General features: G+C 41.0%; 1 protein-coding gene across 1 annotated transcript in view; it reads right to left on the bottom strand.

Moving 5' to 3' along the window:
• Positions 1-12221, bottom strand: part of GLI3 (GLI family zinc finger 3) — a 267120-nt gene extending 254899 nt beyond the window's left edge. The window contains exon 1 of the mRNA XM_080665499.1: positions 12089-12221. Within this exon, the coding sequence (XP_080521625.1) occupies positions 12089-12212 (124 nt within the window). The 5' untranslated portion in view covers positions 12213-12221. The remainder of the gene's footprint in view (positions 1-12088) is intronic.
• Positions 12222-14638: the final 2417 nt, after the last annotated feature.

Genomic DNA, 14638 nt, shown 5'->3' with positions numbered 1-14638 from the left:
TTCCACAGACAGAGAAAAGTGAAAATCCATTTTGAAACCAATTTCAATTAGGATCCAGAAGCTGTTATCACAGGTGTCTCAGAATGGGCCGGTAAGTGGAAATGTCGCCTATCCATTCTGAAATGAAACCTTATCAGAGGCTACAAAGATGGCTGGGGACAGCCTATCTGTAAATTACTTTTCGTCCTGTGTTAACTCAACCTTAGTCCTGTCATATGGAATTCTTTCCATCCACTAGTAATAATCTAATGACTAACTAGATACAGCACCCAAAGAGCATTCAGCTGGACAGGGCTGTCCCCTTAAACATGGGTACAAACGCAAACACACTCAGGCCAGCCGGTGAGCAAAGGGATACGCATGCTTTAAATGACAGAACTAAAAGTTTATTATGGGAAATAAAAGAAGCCCGACTCCACCCATTGCATTCCTGGTGATTTTTCAATTGCAAACTCCAAGGCCCAGTTATTTCATTAATGCAGCACCCAAGTCGTGAGGCTTTTCTCTCACATCTTTCAGTCCCCTTTTAGCAAATTATCCCATGACGGCGGATTTATTCAGTCAAAGACCTCGGACTTTGAGAGGCAACAAAAGAATCAAGAGACTTTCTGGTCCACCTGCCTGGCGAATGATGAGGCAGGGAAAGTCTCCCCCAGAGAAACCAATCAAACCATTGTGTGGCACAGTCAGACCTTTTCAACTGTCAAGCCAGAGAGCAGGGGAAGAGATGAAAGAACGCGGAATGAAGCTACCATTTACAGAACCATGTGGGAATGGTCTCCTAAGATTTAATAATTGGGATGGAACTCAACTTTCTAGCACTAAAGGGGAAAAAAAAATAGAAGAGAGAAGAGTCAAAGAAAGGGGGGGGGAAAGGCAAGAAAGAAAAAAACAGCACCCTAAGTCAGACTAGGAATAACTTTTATATATAAATGCCCCCTCCCTGAAATGAAGTCCTATCTATAAAAGTAAAGGGGAAAAGAATGTTACAAAAAAAAAAAAAGAAGAAGAAGGAAGGAAGATTTAAAACCTTTGATATCTTTCCTCTAGGTTAAGATGCATTAAATGTTCTGATTCCTACCTCTTGTGCAATTAATTCATAGTAGCAAAACAACAAAAAAAGCCCTCATTAATATGGCTGTAGTTTTAAGTATAAAATGGCATTTTAAATTGGCCTAAAAAGAAACAATACATTGATTGGACACAAAAAAGATTCAGACTGGCAGACACTAAGTCATATATTTCCGAGCAGTGTTCAAGTATATTTTAGTTGTAACGAAAGGAACTATTTAAATAGAAAGGGGGGGAAAAAGTAAGTTCTGGTAAGAAGACCTAAAAAATCATGAATTTTTTAAAAACTCTAAGTCAAATACTGTCAGATACTAACTGTAGTTCTAATGCTTTCTAATATTACTGGTGACTCATACTTCATGTATTACCATACCGAGTTTAAAAAATAAGTATTTGTTGAAATTTTAGAGGTGCTGGAAACCATTCTGTTTGATTGTGGTGGTGGTTACATGCCTTCTTGGATTTGTCAAAACTCATAGATCTCTACAGCAAAAAGAATAAATTATGTTGTTTGTAATTCTTTTTAAATAAATAAAAATTACAACTGATCTACTGGGAAAGATTTCCATGTAAACAAGATGAGAAGGTTTGTACTTTCACCCTCACCTCGCCTTCTTCTCCTCTGCCTGGGGCCCTCACGCTTCCCAGTGCTCACCGCACATACTCTAGCCTCCCAGGGTGTGAGCTGCCTGGAAAAGCAAGCTTTCTCTCTCCCTGAACTTGGGGCTCAAAGTGGTGCAAGGATGGGAGGCCATGCACTGCCTCCCCGGAGGGAGACTGTCCTCCCACAAGCACCATTTTGCCCCCGGGGCTTCCACTCTGCAGTTGCTATTTCTGATTCTGACCAGTTTGTTTCTGGAAATATGAATTACCCACATCACATGATCACAAGTAATCAAGGGCAACCCAGAAACTTTCCACAAACAGAACACATCATACTGTGGCTTCTTTTTACTCCAAAGTTTGGGAAACAGCCCTGGCTGGTTTGGCTCGGTGAAGAGAGTGTCAGTCCTCAGACTGAAGGGTCATGGGTTCGATTTTGGTCAAGGGCACGCACCTCATAAATCAGTTGCAGGCTCGAACCCCTGCAACTAGTCTATGGTCCTCCCTCACATAGATGTCTCTCTCTTTCTCTCTGTCTCTTACCCTCCCTTCCACTCTCTCTAAAAAAAATCAATGGAAAAATATCCTCAGGTGAGGATTAACAAAAAAATAAGAAAATTAAGTTTGGGAATATTTATTTTTTTCCTGATTTATCTGAGCACCCAACAAGTGTTTTTTAGAGTGAAAACACAATAGCTATATACAAGAGGAAAAAGGAGCCTTAAGAATGACTGATTTCAACCTGAAACTACAATGAATGGGAAGTATACCCTAAAAGTAACTGATCGTTAAATCTAAACTCATGCTAATTTCAGGACTAGTGGTTTGAAGTACTATTTCCTGATCCCATCTCCTATATCAACTTGCTACATCCTTGTTAAGCTACATCCTGATGACCATCACATTTTAAGGACTATTAGCCAACCCCACTAATTCTCTCAGATTGCTGCTTATTAACAAATGATTTTGTACCAAAAGGAGTGAGATTTAACATATCAGTGAATTAAATCCTACCAAATTATATCCAGTAGACGTTATTACTATCCTATATAATAAAAGGCGAATATGCAAATAGACCGAACAGCGGAACAACCGAATAACCGGTCACTATGATGTGCACTGACCACCAGGGGGCGCGCACGGAACATGGCGGGCGTTGGCCGTGGCGGGATGGTGGAGCAGGTGAGTGAGGGCACCAGACCAAGGCGGGGTGCCGGTGGCTGTCATCAGGGCGAGCCTCTGGTGGTTACAGAAAATTCTTTGCTCCTGTGCGTCACGATCCCGCCCAGCGCTTGCACCTACTGCCAGCGCTGGCCCCACTCGCACCCACTGCCGGTGCCTGACACTGGCCGAGATTGCTCAGCACCATCGGTGGGTGCAAACAGTGGCTGCCAGCCCTGATTGCCCCTCAGAGCTTCTCCACTTCCCCCTGCTCCTGAGGGGCGATAGGGGCCAGCAGCCACCTCTTGCATCCACTGCTGGCGACAGCTCTGCTTGCACCTGCGCCGGAGCCGGAGCCGCCACTTGCACCCATTGCCGGCACTGGCTCTGCTCGGAGCCATGGAGCCACCGCTCACACCTGCTGCTGGCACCTGGTGCCGGTCCCGATTGCTTGGGGCCGTCAGTGGGTGCAAGTGGCAGCTGTCGGCCCGATCGCCCCTGAGGGCTTCTCCACCCCCGCCCCTGCTCCTGAGGGGCGATCGGGGCAGCAGCCACTGTTCGCAACTCCTGACAGGGCTGGCCCCCTCCCAACCGCTGCTGGCGCTGGCCCCAATCACTCCGTGCCATCAGTGGGTGCAAGCCAGGCCGGCACCATCAGCAAGTGGGAGCCGGACTGCCAGCAGACAGGGGACCAGGGGCTGGGCGGGGGTGCGGAGGATGGGCCAAGACTAGCCCCTGTGCCTACCACAGCCTCGCGGCCCACAGTTCCTTTCAAGGTGCACGAATTTGTGCACTAGGCCCCTAGTTACTAATAATAGCTAACAGGTTTGGGTACTCACTCTACCAGCCTCAGAGATGTTAAGTAATTAGCTCAAGACCACACAGCAATTAAGCAGTAGAGCTAAAATTCAAACCTTGGCATTAACATTTAACACTTCTGCTGCGCCCACATGGCCCCCTGCCTACACTGAGCCGAGTCAAGTTCTGGCAGGCTTACTGAGTGTCTGCTGAGAACCTCCCAGCACAAAATACTGAATGGGAGGTGGGGATTGGCATGAGGAAAAGACAAACCAAGTGCTTCTCTCCAAAAAGTCTACCTAAAATGTAAAAATTAAGTATTATGGGGGAGAGAGAGATGAATAAATGAAGCACAGGGAACTTTTAGGCAGTGAAACTATTCTGTGTGATAGTGTAATGGTAGCTACATGACATTATATATTTGTCAAACCCATAGAATGTACAACACAAGGAGTGAACCCTAATGAAAACTATGGACTTAAGTTAATAATAGTGTATCAATATTCGTTCATCAATTGTAAAAATGTACCACACTAATGCAAAACATTCATAATAGAGAAAATGGCGTGGGGATGAGGAGAAGGGTATATAGGAATCCGATACTGTCTGCTCGTTTTTTCTATAAACCTAAAACTTCCAAAAATATAATCTAGTAATTAGAATTAAAAATAAAATACAAAAAAAAAAAATCAAGTGTTATTAGGTAAGTCCCAAAAGGACCCAAAGCTATATGGAGAAAAAGAGACTGAGGACATAGTTACCTTTTGAGAATAATTTAAACATGCACTGACGTTAGGAAAAACATTTGTTCTATGTAGGAACAATATGAACAAAGGCAAAGAGCCCCACAAGTTAGCAAAAAATAGGTTATGGATGGGACATTATAGTGGCAGCATATCAAATTGCAAAGTCAGACTGGGGTCAGATTTCGGAAGTAGCTGGGAATCACTGAAGGTTCTAGAGAAGGGGTGTGTCATAAGCAGAATAGTAAAAGGATGCATATGGCAGGGGCAAATGCAATGAAAGAGAATAGGAGAGAATAAACACAAGGTGACTGGAGAGAACCGTTGAGCTGCAAGAATTCTTAAAACATGCAATACCTGACTATTTAGTCAGGGACACTGACCTCTTTTCCCTTAATTGTCAAATAAAAAAATGACAATAGCCATCCGGTGAATCAAAATCCACTGTCAGATCAACAAAGAATATATTTCTGGTGTGCCAGGGAATTTTAGTAATTAGTGTATGTGTGCCATGAGATGAAAAGGTTGAAAATTGCTGGGATAGAAAGGTTGCTTTACCATAATTGTCTAGGAATGAGGTAGTAAGGTTTTAAATAGCACAGTGCAGTAGCTGTCCTTAAGGGACATATGGGTGAGTAATTACAGAGGAAAATCTACCAGGACCTCAAAACTGGTTCGTACATGGGAAGCATGAGAGGAAGGGGTCAAAGGTGACTGTGCGGTTTCAAGGCTGGGTGACCACAGAAAAGGCGATATACTCAGCCTAAATAAGAATACAGAGGTTGCTGGGGTTCAGGGACATGGGAGTTTGGAGCTCAAGATAGCAAGGGTTTTTAGGAGAAGCAGATTATTCATTATTAGTTCATTGGTTTAAAATGTTAAATCTCTTTTTAGAAGAATATAATCTGACTTTAATCCAGCACAACCACTCTGTAAAGGGGTATTGCTGACCTGAAAAGAAACAGTTTACCCCAGAAAAATAATCAAGAAAAGGGACATGCGTGTGCTGTTTCTAATGCAAAGACATATAATCAACATTAGGTTTCAAGGTCAAAAAAATCAAAATAAATTATCTGAAAATTATCTTCCCTATTTTCTGACTTTGAAAGGCACTCACAAGGTAGAGAAACTTTGTTAGATACATCTCGTAAGACGTGCAGATCTGGTCACATTTGGAATTTGTGAAACATCTTGAACTATTTTTCAGAGTCCAGCAAATTCAAAACTAATTTTGCCAAACATTTTTCCTTAATTTGAAAACCAATGTGTATTTTAAAAAAAACAAACAACATAATCCTTTTTCTTTGGATTTATAACATTTAACTTATCCACATGATTTCTCCTAATAACAATGGCTGACATTTGCTAAGATCTTACCATGTGAGGTGCTGTTAGAATGGTACAGGCATTGATTGCCTCACATAATCTTCCTGGAACTTATGAAGTGGGTCGAACTATTTACCTTGGTAAGTAGATGCAGAAACTGAGACTGTGGGAAGTTAATTTCCCCACGCTCACAGAGCTAATCCTTGGTGTTGCCAGAACTCAATCCAAAGCTTTCAGACATCAAAGCCTGTGGGTGCTCCTAACCAGGACCTATTTTATCTGATAGTCCTTTCCATCCAACTGTCACATGCCAGGAAATGGGATGTGGCAAGAAAAAAAAAAGGTTGAACACCTAAAGGGACAAGAAACCAAAAATTCACAACCTACTGTCTATAATGGTATGAACTGCACAGAACTAAGCCTTCTTATTCCCAGCCTGGAGGCCAACGAAATCACCATCACAATTAACAACTATGTATTGGGCAGTTTAAAAGCAAATCATAAGTTCAAGGGGAAACATAAAGTATTATCTTCTTATTGTTTACAGACCATTCATACCACTTTCCCCTTACAAACTTCAAAAAAAGCCCCTGGCCAGGTGGTTCAATTGATTGGAGCGTCATCCGGTACACCAAAAGCTTGCAGGTTTAATCCCAATCAGAGCACATTCCTAAACTGGGGATTGAATACCTGGTCTGAATGCATGTGGGAGGCAGCCAATCGATGTTTCTCTTTCACATTAACGTTTCTCTCTCACATCAATGTTTCTCTCTCTTTCTCTTTCTCTCTCTCTCTCTCTCTCTCTCTCTCTCTCTCTCTCTCTCTCTCTCTCTCCTTCTCTCTCTCTCTCAAAATCAGTAAAAATGTATCCTCAGGTGAGGATTAAAAATAAAAACTCAAACAAAAATTTTTAAGCAGAGAAAAACCAAGCCCTTCTTTTTGAAAGAATCAAAGTGAACAGGGAAGTTCCTCTCTGTTATTAATCTATCAACTTTGGTTTCATGTTGCATCACCATTAGTATAATCACTTCAGCTGTCTATCACTTTAAGTAGATAGTTCCCAATAACTATCAGATCTAATAAAAGATCTCCAAGACCATGGCCTACATGCGTTTATTATTATTTTCCTTCTTTCTTTTTTAAAGAAATCATAAATAACAAATATGAGACGGAGCGGAGAGAGTGAGGAGGCTGCGTCCGGCTCCAGCTCTCACAGCCATTGCAGTACATTGAGCTCCATAGATACAGCGCCCAGGCAAGTGCGAGCCGGGCACTGGTCAGCTCTGTGCTCACTGAGAAAAAGTAATTAAACATGGGCAAAGGAGGTCCTAAAAAGCCAGAGGCAAAATGTCATCATATGCTTTCTTTGTGCAAACTTGCCAGAAGGAGCCCCCAGATGCTTCAGTCAACTGAGAGTCTCGGAGACGTGGAAGACCATGTCTGCTAAGACAGATGAAAATGTGAAGACAACACAGCAAAGGAGGACAAGGCCTGTTATGAAGGAAATGAAAATGTATATTCCCTAAAGGGAAACAAAAAGAAGTTCAAGGAACCCAATGTAATCAAGGCCTCCTTTGGCCTTTTTCTTGTTTTGTCCTGAGTATCATCCAAAAATCAAAGGAGAGCATCCCGGCCTGTCCATTGGTGATGCTGCAAAGAAGCTGGGAGAGATGTGGAATCCCACTGCTGCAGGTGACAAGCAGCCCCGTGGAAAGAAGGCAGCTAAGCTGAAGGAGAAATACGGAAAGGAGACCGCTGCATATCGAGTTAAAGGAGAGCCTGATGCAGCAAAAAAAGTCATCAAGGCTGAAAAAAGCAAGAAAAAGAAGGACGAGGAGGAAGATGAAGATGAAGAAGATGATGACCATGACTAAGTTGGGTCTGGTGCAGTTTTTTTCTTGTCTATAAAGCATTTAACCCCCCAGTACTCATTCACTCCTTTTAAAGAAAAAAACTGACATGTAAGGTTGTGTAAGATTTGTTTTTAAACTGTACAGTATCTTTTCTTATACAGTTAGCACACTACCAAATGTGTCTCTAGATGGCCCTGTCCTGGTGGTATTTTCAATAGGCACTAACCTTGCCTGGTACAGTATGAGGGTTGTAAATTTGCATGGAAATTTAAACCAGGTTCTGTACTGTTGCCCAGAACAAATTAGTTATATATGGGGATGGCAGTTTTTTCATCTCCAGTTGTCTCTGATGCAACTTATATGAAATAATTGTTGTTCTGTTAACTGAATACCACTCTGTAGTTGAAAAAAAAAATTACAGCTGTCTTGCTGACATTCTGAATGCTACTGATTAAGTACAATTTTAAATAAAAAATATCAGCTTACTCCTTCAAAATATATCCATAGGCCAAAAATGAGACAAAACAATTCAAACTGAAAAGTCAATATTTACAAGTCATTGAAGAAAATTTTATAGGATAATGAGAATATTTAAAAGATCCATATTAAAAAACTTTTATAACTTATAAAACACAACATGTAGCTTAGAAATCTATACCAGAAACAAACAGATTATTAAGGCATTTTACTTATAATATTAGGATATTACCAGATTTTTTAAGTAATCAATAACACTAAATATCTTAGTGCACACTTTATATGTAAAAGACACCATTTTAGATTCCAAAAATGATCACTTAATCACAATCGCACTTAACAAACATCCAAAAAATCAAATGTCTTCTCTTTTGTCATTTATCCTTAATAAATAACAGTAAAGCTTAAAATCTAACTATGGTACATCTATCACACATTTTGGTTTCTGAGTAAGAATACTAAATGCTTTATATTCAAAAATCAAATTTGTCTTCTTTTTTTTCCATAGAAGACTTAGAACATAGTTTTTAATTTGTGTTTTTTTAAAGTTCAGTGTTAAGAGGCAAATGCTTACTTAAAATGCTGTTCAAGGTTTTTGAACCATACCTTTTGGTTGTGTGTGTTTAAACAAAACTCTGTATGAATGTTATTCTAGAGCAGATACTTAGTTGAGAAAAGAAAGAAAACAGATCTGTAAGGACATGCATTGGAATGTGCATGTTTGGCTGGAAAGCTCACAATCAGGTACAAACTGCAGCACAATAATGGCTGAGAAGTTAATTAAGTCAACTTAACACAGCCAAATAACAAACATTTTTGTTTACTGTATTTTAATCATGAAATTGTGGACAGGAGAGAAAATTCATATAATACATTTGTTTGGTTCTTGGTGCTGACCTCATTTTTAATTGTTCATTTATAAATTCCTGAATTTCAAAGCTTTGTAAAGGAAGCATAAGAACCTCCTGGAAACTAGCAACCAGTATTACTCCTATAGGATCCAAACGATTTTAATTTCCTTTTTGTGGATAATCTTATTACAGGAATCCAAGCACTTCTGAAATGTCTGGAGGAAAAAAGAAAGAAAGGGAGACAGAGACAAAACAGATGGATGGACCAATGACCATGGCAATGGCAGCCGCCAGCCAGCGTCACACACAGTGTGTCAACCTTTGAAAGTCCCCACCCATGAACTCTAAAACCCAAATGGGACACAGGACCAAAGCTCTCATACTAGCTGTGTGGTCACTTCTGAGGGCAGAGGAAAGCGTGCAACTAGATAGAAGCTTACAGACAAAGAAAAGGCCGGGCCATCCTATCCCAAGAGCATGATACTTGAGCGGTAAAGAGACTTAACTAGTTAGATGAAACCTGCATAGGACTTTGTTAAAAAGGTCATTACAGTTACTAGGATTGCTTACCTAACACAATCACCAAAAAAGAGGTTTATATTCCTTTTTTTTACTTTTCCCATCACTAAATTTCTTTGCTGGTTTTCCTTTAACCTTCTAGTAGGGTTGCAATTCATGCTTAAAAACAAAACTATTTTTCTTTTATTTAGATTGGGTCTTTATATCATCCAATATAAAAAGCAGTAAATCCTTTAGAAGAAACAGGAACACTGAAAAAATGGCAAGAATTACCAAGATGCCCTAACCGGTTTGGCTCAGTGGATAGAGCGGGGCCTGCGGACTGAAGGGTCCCAGGTTCGATTCTGGTCAAGGGCATGTACCTTGGTTGCGGGCACATCCCCAGTAGGGAGTGTGCAGGAGGCAGCTGAATCGATGTTTCTAACTCTCTATCCCTCTTCCTTCCTCTCTGTAAAAAATCAATAAAATATATTAAAAAAATAGAATTACCAGGATTTCTAGGACAGCTATCATTTATGTAAGTGCCCTGCAAACATGACTAACGAGTGTTTGCCCCCAATAGGAATAGGTTTTACACCCCTTTAGTTGGGCATGTGTGCTTCAAGGGTACGGGCTGGTCAAGGGGGAGCCAGTGGCATGTGATTCAGAAATCAGTTCTGTGGTTAGTTCAGACTATCGAACTAACTTTGTAAAACGTAACTGCCTCTTCTCTGGCTAATGCTCGTGAGTGGTTTCCTGGCTGCCCCAGGACTGCTGAGTTAATTCTGTTCCTCGTCACCCTAAATGGGTTCATAATGGCAACCCCTGGTCAGAGTGGCCGAAGACCATGGCGGCAGCACCAAACACATCCTGAGCACGTGTGTGGGTGCGGGAGTGGCAGAAGCCACAGCACCTTCAGGAGAGCAGACCACTGCTGTTCCTCTGCTGAAATTCACAGGAAGGACAGTGGTTCATAGGGGCTGCCCGTACCATGTCTCCTACCTACTCACACTCCTTCCTTCTCACCTGTTCTCTCACGCACATTCACACACCCTCACGCACATTCACACTCACATAAGCTATAAAGATAACCAAGTCGATGTTTCCCATAAAGCATAATACACAGAAAGTGCTCATTCCTATAAAAATACTATTACATTTACCAAATAAGCAACACTGCATGGATTGATTCTACTTCTGAAATAATAAATTTGTCTAACTTTTAAAAATTCCAGAGGGTGCAGGGGAACAAAAGTCACGTGATTTTTTTATAACTACATTGGAAGAATAATGCAAATACCGGGCTCAATTAAAATAAGCTCCAGTTCTGATTTGAAACACCAAAAATAAAGGGAGAAGTACAGATATATTTTCATGTGTATGCAAAGTAAATTCATTATTTTAATAAAGACATCAGTATATCCCCCTAAGGATCAATTCAAAACAGGACTCATTAGCCAGCAGGTTTAACACCAGCCAACTAGCCCCTCTCCTCACCCAGTCAAGCCAGCAATGCACACTGATGACATCTGCAAAGGAGGACACCTGAGTAGTACTTACTCACCATGGATGAGGATGGGCAGAGAGAGCAGGGGTAAGCTCCTCAGTGTGTCAGCTCAAGCAGTGCCACAGTCAGGGCAGGAAGGTGCAGTGTTTTTACTAGATCTCCACCCTTGGAGTCTATGATTCTGACTCTCCAATTGTATGTTAAAATATTGTAAATCAACCTAGTAAAATCCTTCTAGGAATAAATAAGACATAAGCCCACTGAGAGGGAGGTAGCAGGTTAACTCATGCAAATCAGTGTGCCCACATATGCAGTGTCCAGGAAAGGGAGAGCAGGCCAACCAGGGCATGTGGAAAAGCAACGTGCAATTCAGGGAGGCCAGGGTAGCTATTAACTATCCAAACTGCAAAGGCAGTAATGGCCTCCAAGGTGGAAAAGCAGGGAAAGAAAGCGAAGGTTACTATTGACCTATACAGTCTGTTTTTTCCAGAAGGGGCTCTGGAATTCATTTTCAATGCTCCATGCTTGACTTGAAATGCCTCTGAACACTTAGCTTAAAATATTAATATAGCATGTAGAAACAGTGAACTCTATTGCTATCTCTGAACACAAATTAGGCAAATTGATTTTTATAAGCCAACAGCAAAACCTGTATCTCAGATATTAATATTACCTTGAGGCTCAACCATTAACTTCTAAACTCCTTTAAAGCAGACTACTTAAGAGTTGGGGGTAAGGGAATCCCATCACTAACTTTGACGGGGCAACTTTTGTGTCTTTTGTAATAACTAATAACTTTTTTGACTAGTGTAGACTTTTCCACGTGAAATGAAAAGGATCCTGAGCTCCTGCCAGACCAATCAAGATGATTTCCAAAATGCCCAAACAGGAACTTTCTATGATAAACAACCCATCACATATACATCTCAAATTAGAAAATTAGAAAGAAAACATGCTGTTTTGGTGCCAAAATAGAGATTCCAAAAGCCTGCCCATCCTGCACACCCACTCACCCATCTACGCCCCCCCCCCCATACACACACACACACACACACACACACACACTTCAATCCCATCTGCTTTCTTTAGCCCCTTCTAGAATAAACACTGGTCCAGGTGCAGATACTCAATTCACAAGGAATGCAGAGAACATAAAAATGACGGTAGGGTTGGCTGCTGGTAATCCCCGAGGCTGCTTACCATTGGAAGTAGTGCTGGAGGCCACGGCTTTCTCGCTGACATCTGTTCGAGTGGAGCATTTTACTACAGAATTCTCAACTTTTTTCTTCTCAGTGGTCAGGGAGCTGTGGGACTGGGCCTCCATGATGACTTCTCATTACTTCAGCTCTCTGGTACCAGGAACACCTGAATAACACAACGGCGTCATCAACTTCAAATAAGAGGGGGAAAACAACTCACTCAAAAGCCCACTTTGCCTGTCCCCTGAGGAGGTGCCTACCGCTTTAGCAAGTTCAAAATGTGGATGAGCCTTCCCTACATGTTTTCTTGCAAAAAATGCATCGAAGTTTTATTAACAAGCCAGTCATATTGTCTGCACGTGCAAAAGGAGAACAGAGGGCAATGTCCATAATGTGGGACTTTTCCCAAATTCCTACTGGGCATTTGTTATTAAATGATCTAAATATCTCAATTTACAGCTGTGTTTATAGTGTGAAACCCAAGTGTCACATTACTCTTTTAAGCCACATCTACAAATGTCTCTTCAGGTGGCCAACTTTATAGAAAGGGGCATTAGGACAACTTTCCAAGCAGGGGAAAGCTTTTAATTAATTAGATGTGTTTAAAGAGAGTGCAGCAATTTCTCAAATCTAAGCCCTACTCAAAGTTCTGAATCAGAGGATAATTCGGGTCAAGAAGTCAGTGATTTTTGCTTCCTCTCACTGAGATATTTAAATTGCAATATGCTTCTTGATCCTAATTTGTTAGGTGAACCATATTCTTTAAGCTTTCTTAAAACGTAAGACCATTTCAATTCATTTTAGTTATATTTTTTTAAACAAACAAAGGTAATAGAACAATATTGCTCTCGATCCCACAGAAAGTCAAAAGACTGCCAACAGAAAAGACTGGAACCACTTAAGAAATATTAAAACTCAGCTAAAGGCAAGTTCAGTTAGTCGGCCTTTCACTGGCTTCATTCATGTGATAAATCGCCCTAACTCATCATTCATCAACTTTCACTCAATTTGGTGTCATGTTCTTTTTTTTGCAGCCATGAAATACAAGAATACAGGAAAAGATGACAAGTACCCTCTCTAGAATGTTTTCTTCCAGCTATCTAGATTGTAACACTCATGGTGGGCATTTCTTCAGTTGAGTCATTTGCTTCTTTTCTACATTTAGCAAAAATGTTCAGTCAAAATGATTAGTGAAATAAAATAAGCAACTGCCTAACCAATGAAGAGTTAAAATAGCAAATGATATATTTAAGTCATCCTTAACTCAGATTTGCAAGGGAACTGCAAATTCTTTATTGTACAAGAAATCTGGAACTCAAGGAACTAGAAAACTTTAAGACCCAGAGCCTCATGCCAGCTTTTCCACTAATTTCCATTTCTTTTCCTTCATTACCCAGTATCATCCATTGTAAAACACACAAGTTATTCAATAACTTTTCTAGAATAAAAAAAGTACAAAGTTAAATTTACATATCAACTGTAAGATCCACTGCAAATTCAGAAACAGCCCTCAGAAAACCCTAACAAAGTACAACAGTATGAAGGAGCTCAGAATGTCCTTTCACAGGACTGCCACCTTGCACAAGTCCAGGGTGAGGCCTAGTTACTGGCTACCTGAATGGAGTTGTTCGGTGCCTGGTTTCTCATCTGTCACATGACAGAATCACACAGTGGGACTTAGCCTTGGGGGGAGAAGGTGCAGTCCTCTTTAAGAATATGTTAAAAGTTATGGATCCTCGCCCTGACTGGTTTGGCTCAGTGGATAGAGCATTGGCCTGCGGACTCAGGTTCAATTCCGGTCAAGGGCATGTACCTTGGTTGCGGGCACATACCAGTAGGGGGTGTGCAGGAGGCAGCTGATTGATGTTTCTCTCTCATCGATGTTTCTAACTCTCTATCCCTCTCCCTTCCTCTCTGTAAAAAATCAATAAAATATATATTAGAAAAAAAGTTATGGATCCTATCCCTAGAAGAATATTCTTAAACACTAAAGTGTACACTTAATTTCAGAGGGAACACGGACCCTCCAAACTTTTCCATGAATCCAGATAAAGACTCCGGAAGGAGAAATTTTTTATGGCCCCTTCTAGCTCTAACAAATTCTTTAATTTTGTAACACTCCTCCAAAATTGATTTAAACATCATCTTTAAAGTATTCCACAAGAACAGTTCAACCCCAACCACAACACTGTTTCTCAGAGTGGTACAAGAGCCACTTGAACGTGCCCTCTGTAATGCCTGTGAAACATTCAGATTGCCAGGTCCAATCCCTTGTATCTGGGAGGGTGGCACCAGGGGACCAGAATTTTAACCAGCACTAGTGATGATCAGGCTCACTAAAGCTTATAGACAACTAACTGCTCTACAGATTTTTGTTCACTGCTTAGGTACTCAGTGCAATAGGTCCCAATTGAAGTTTTAGCTGACTGCATAAGCTAGTCAATGAACTGCACCCCAACTGAATTCCAACAGCCTACTTGAGTCTAGCCCAACACCCATAGCAATGAACTCTTCATCTGGAATTTTTGCTGAAAGTCCATCCCGCCTCCAG

Source organism: Plecotus auritus, assembly GCF_963455305.1.
Source record: "Plecotus auritus genome assembly, chromosome: 4".
NCBI lineage: Eukaryota > Metazoa > Chordata > Mammalia > Chiroptera > Vespertilionidae > Plecotus > Plecotus auritus.
The sequence above is the reverse complement of the archived record's forward strand: the minus strand, read 5'-3'. Positions and strand labels throughout refer to the sequence as shown.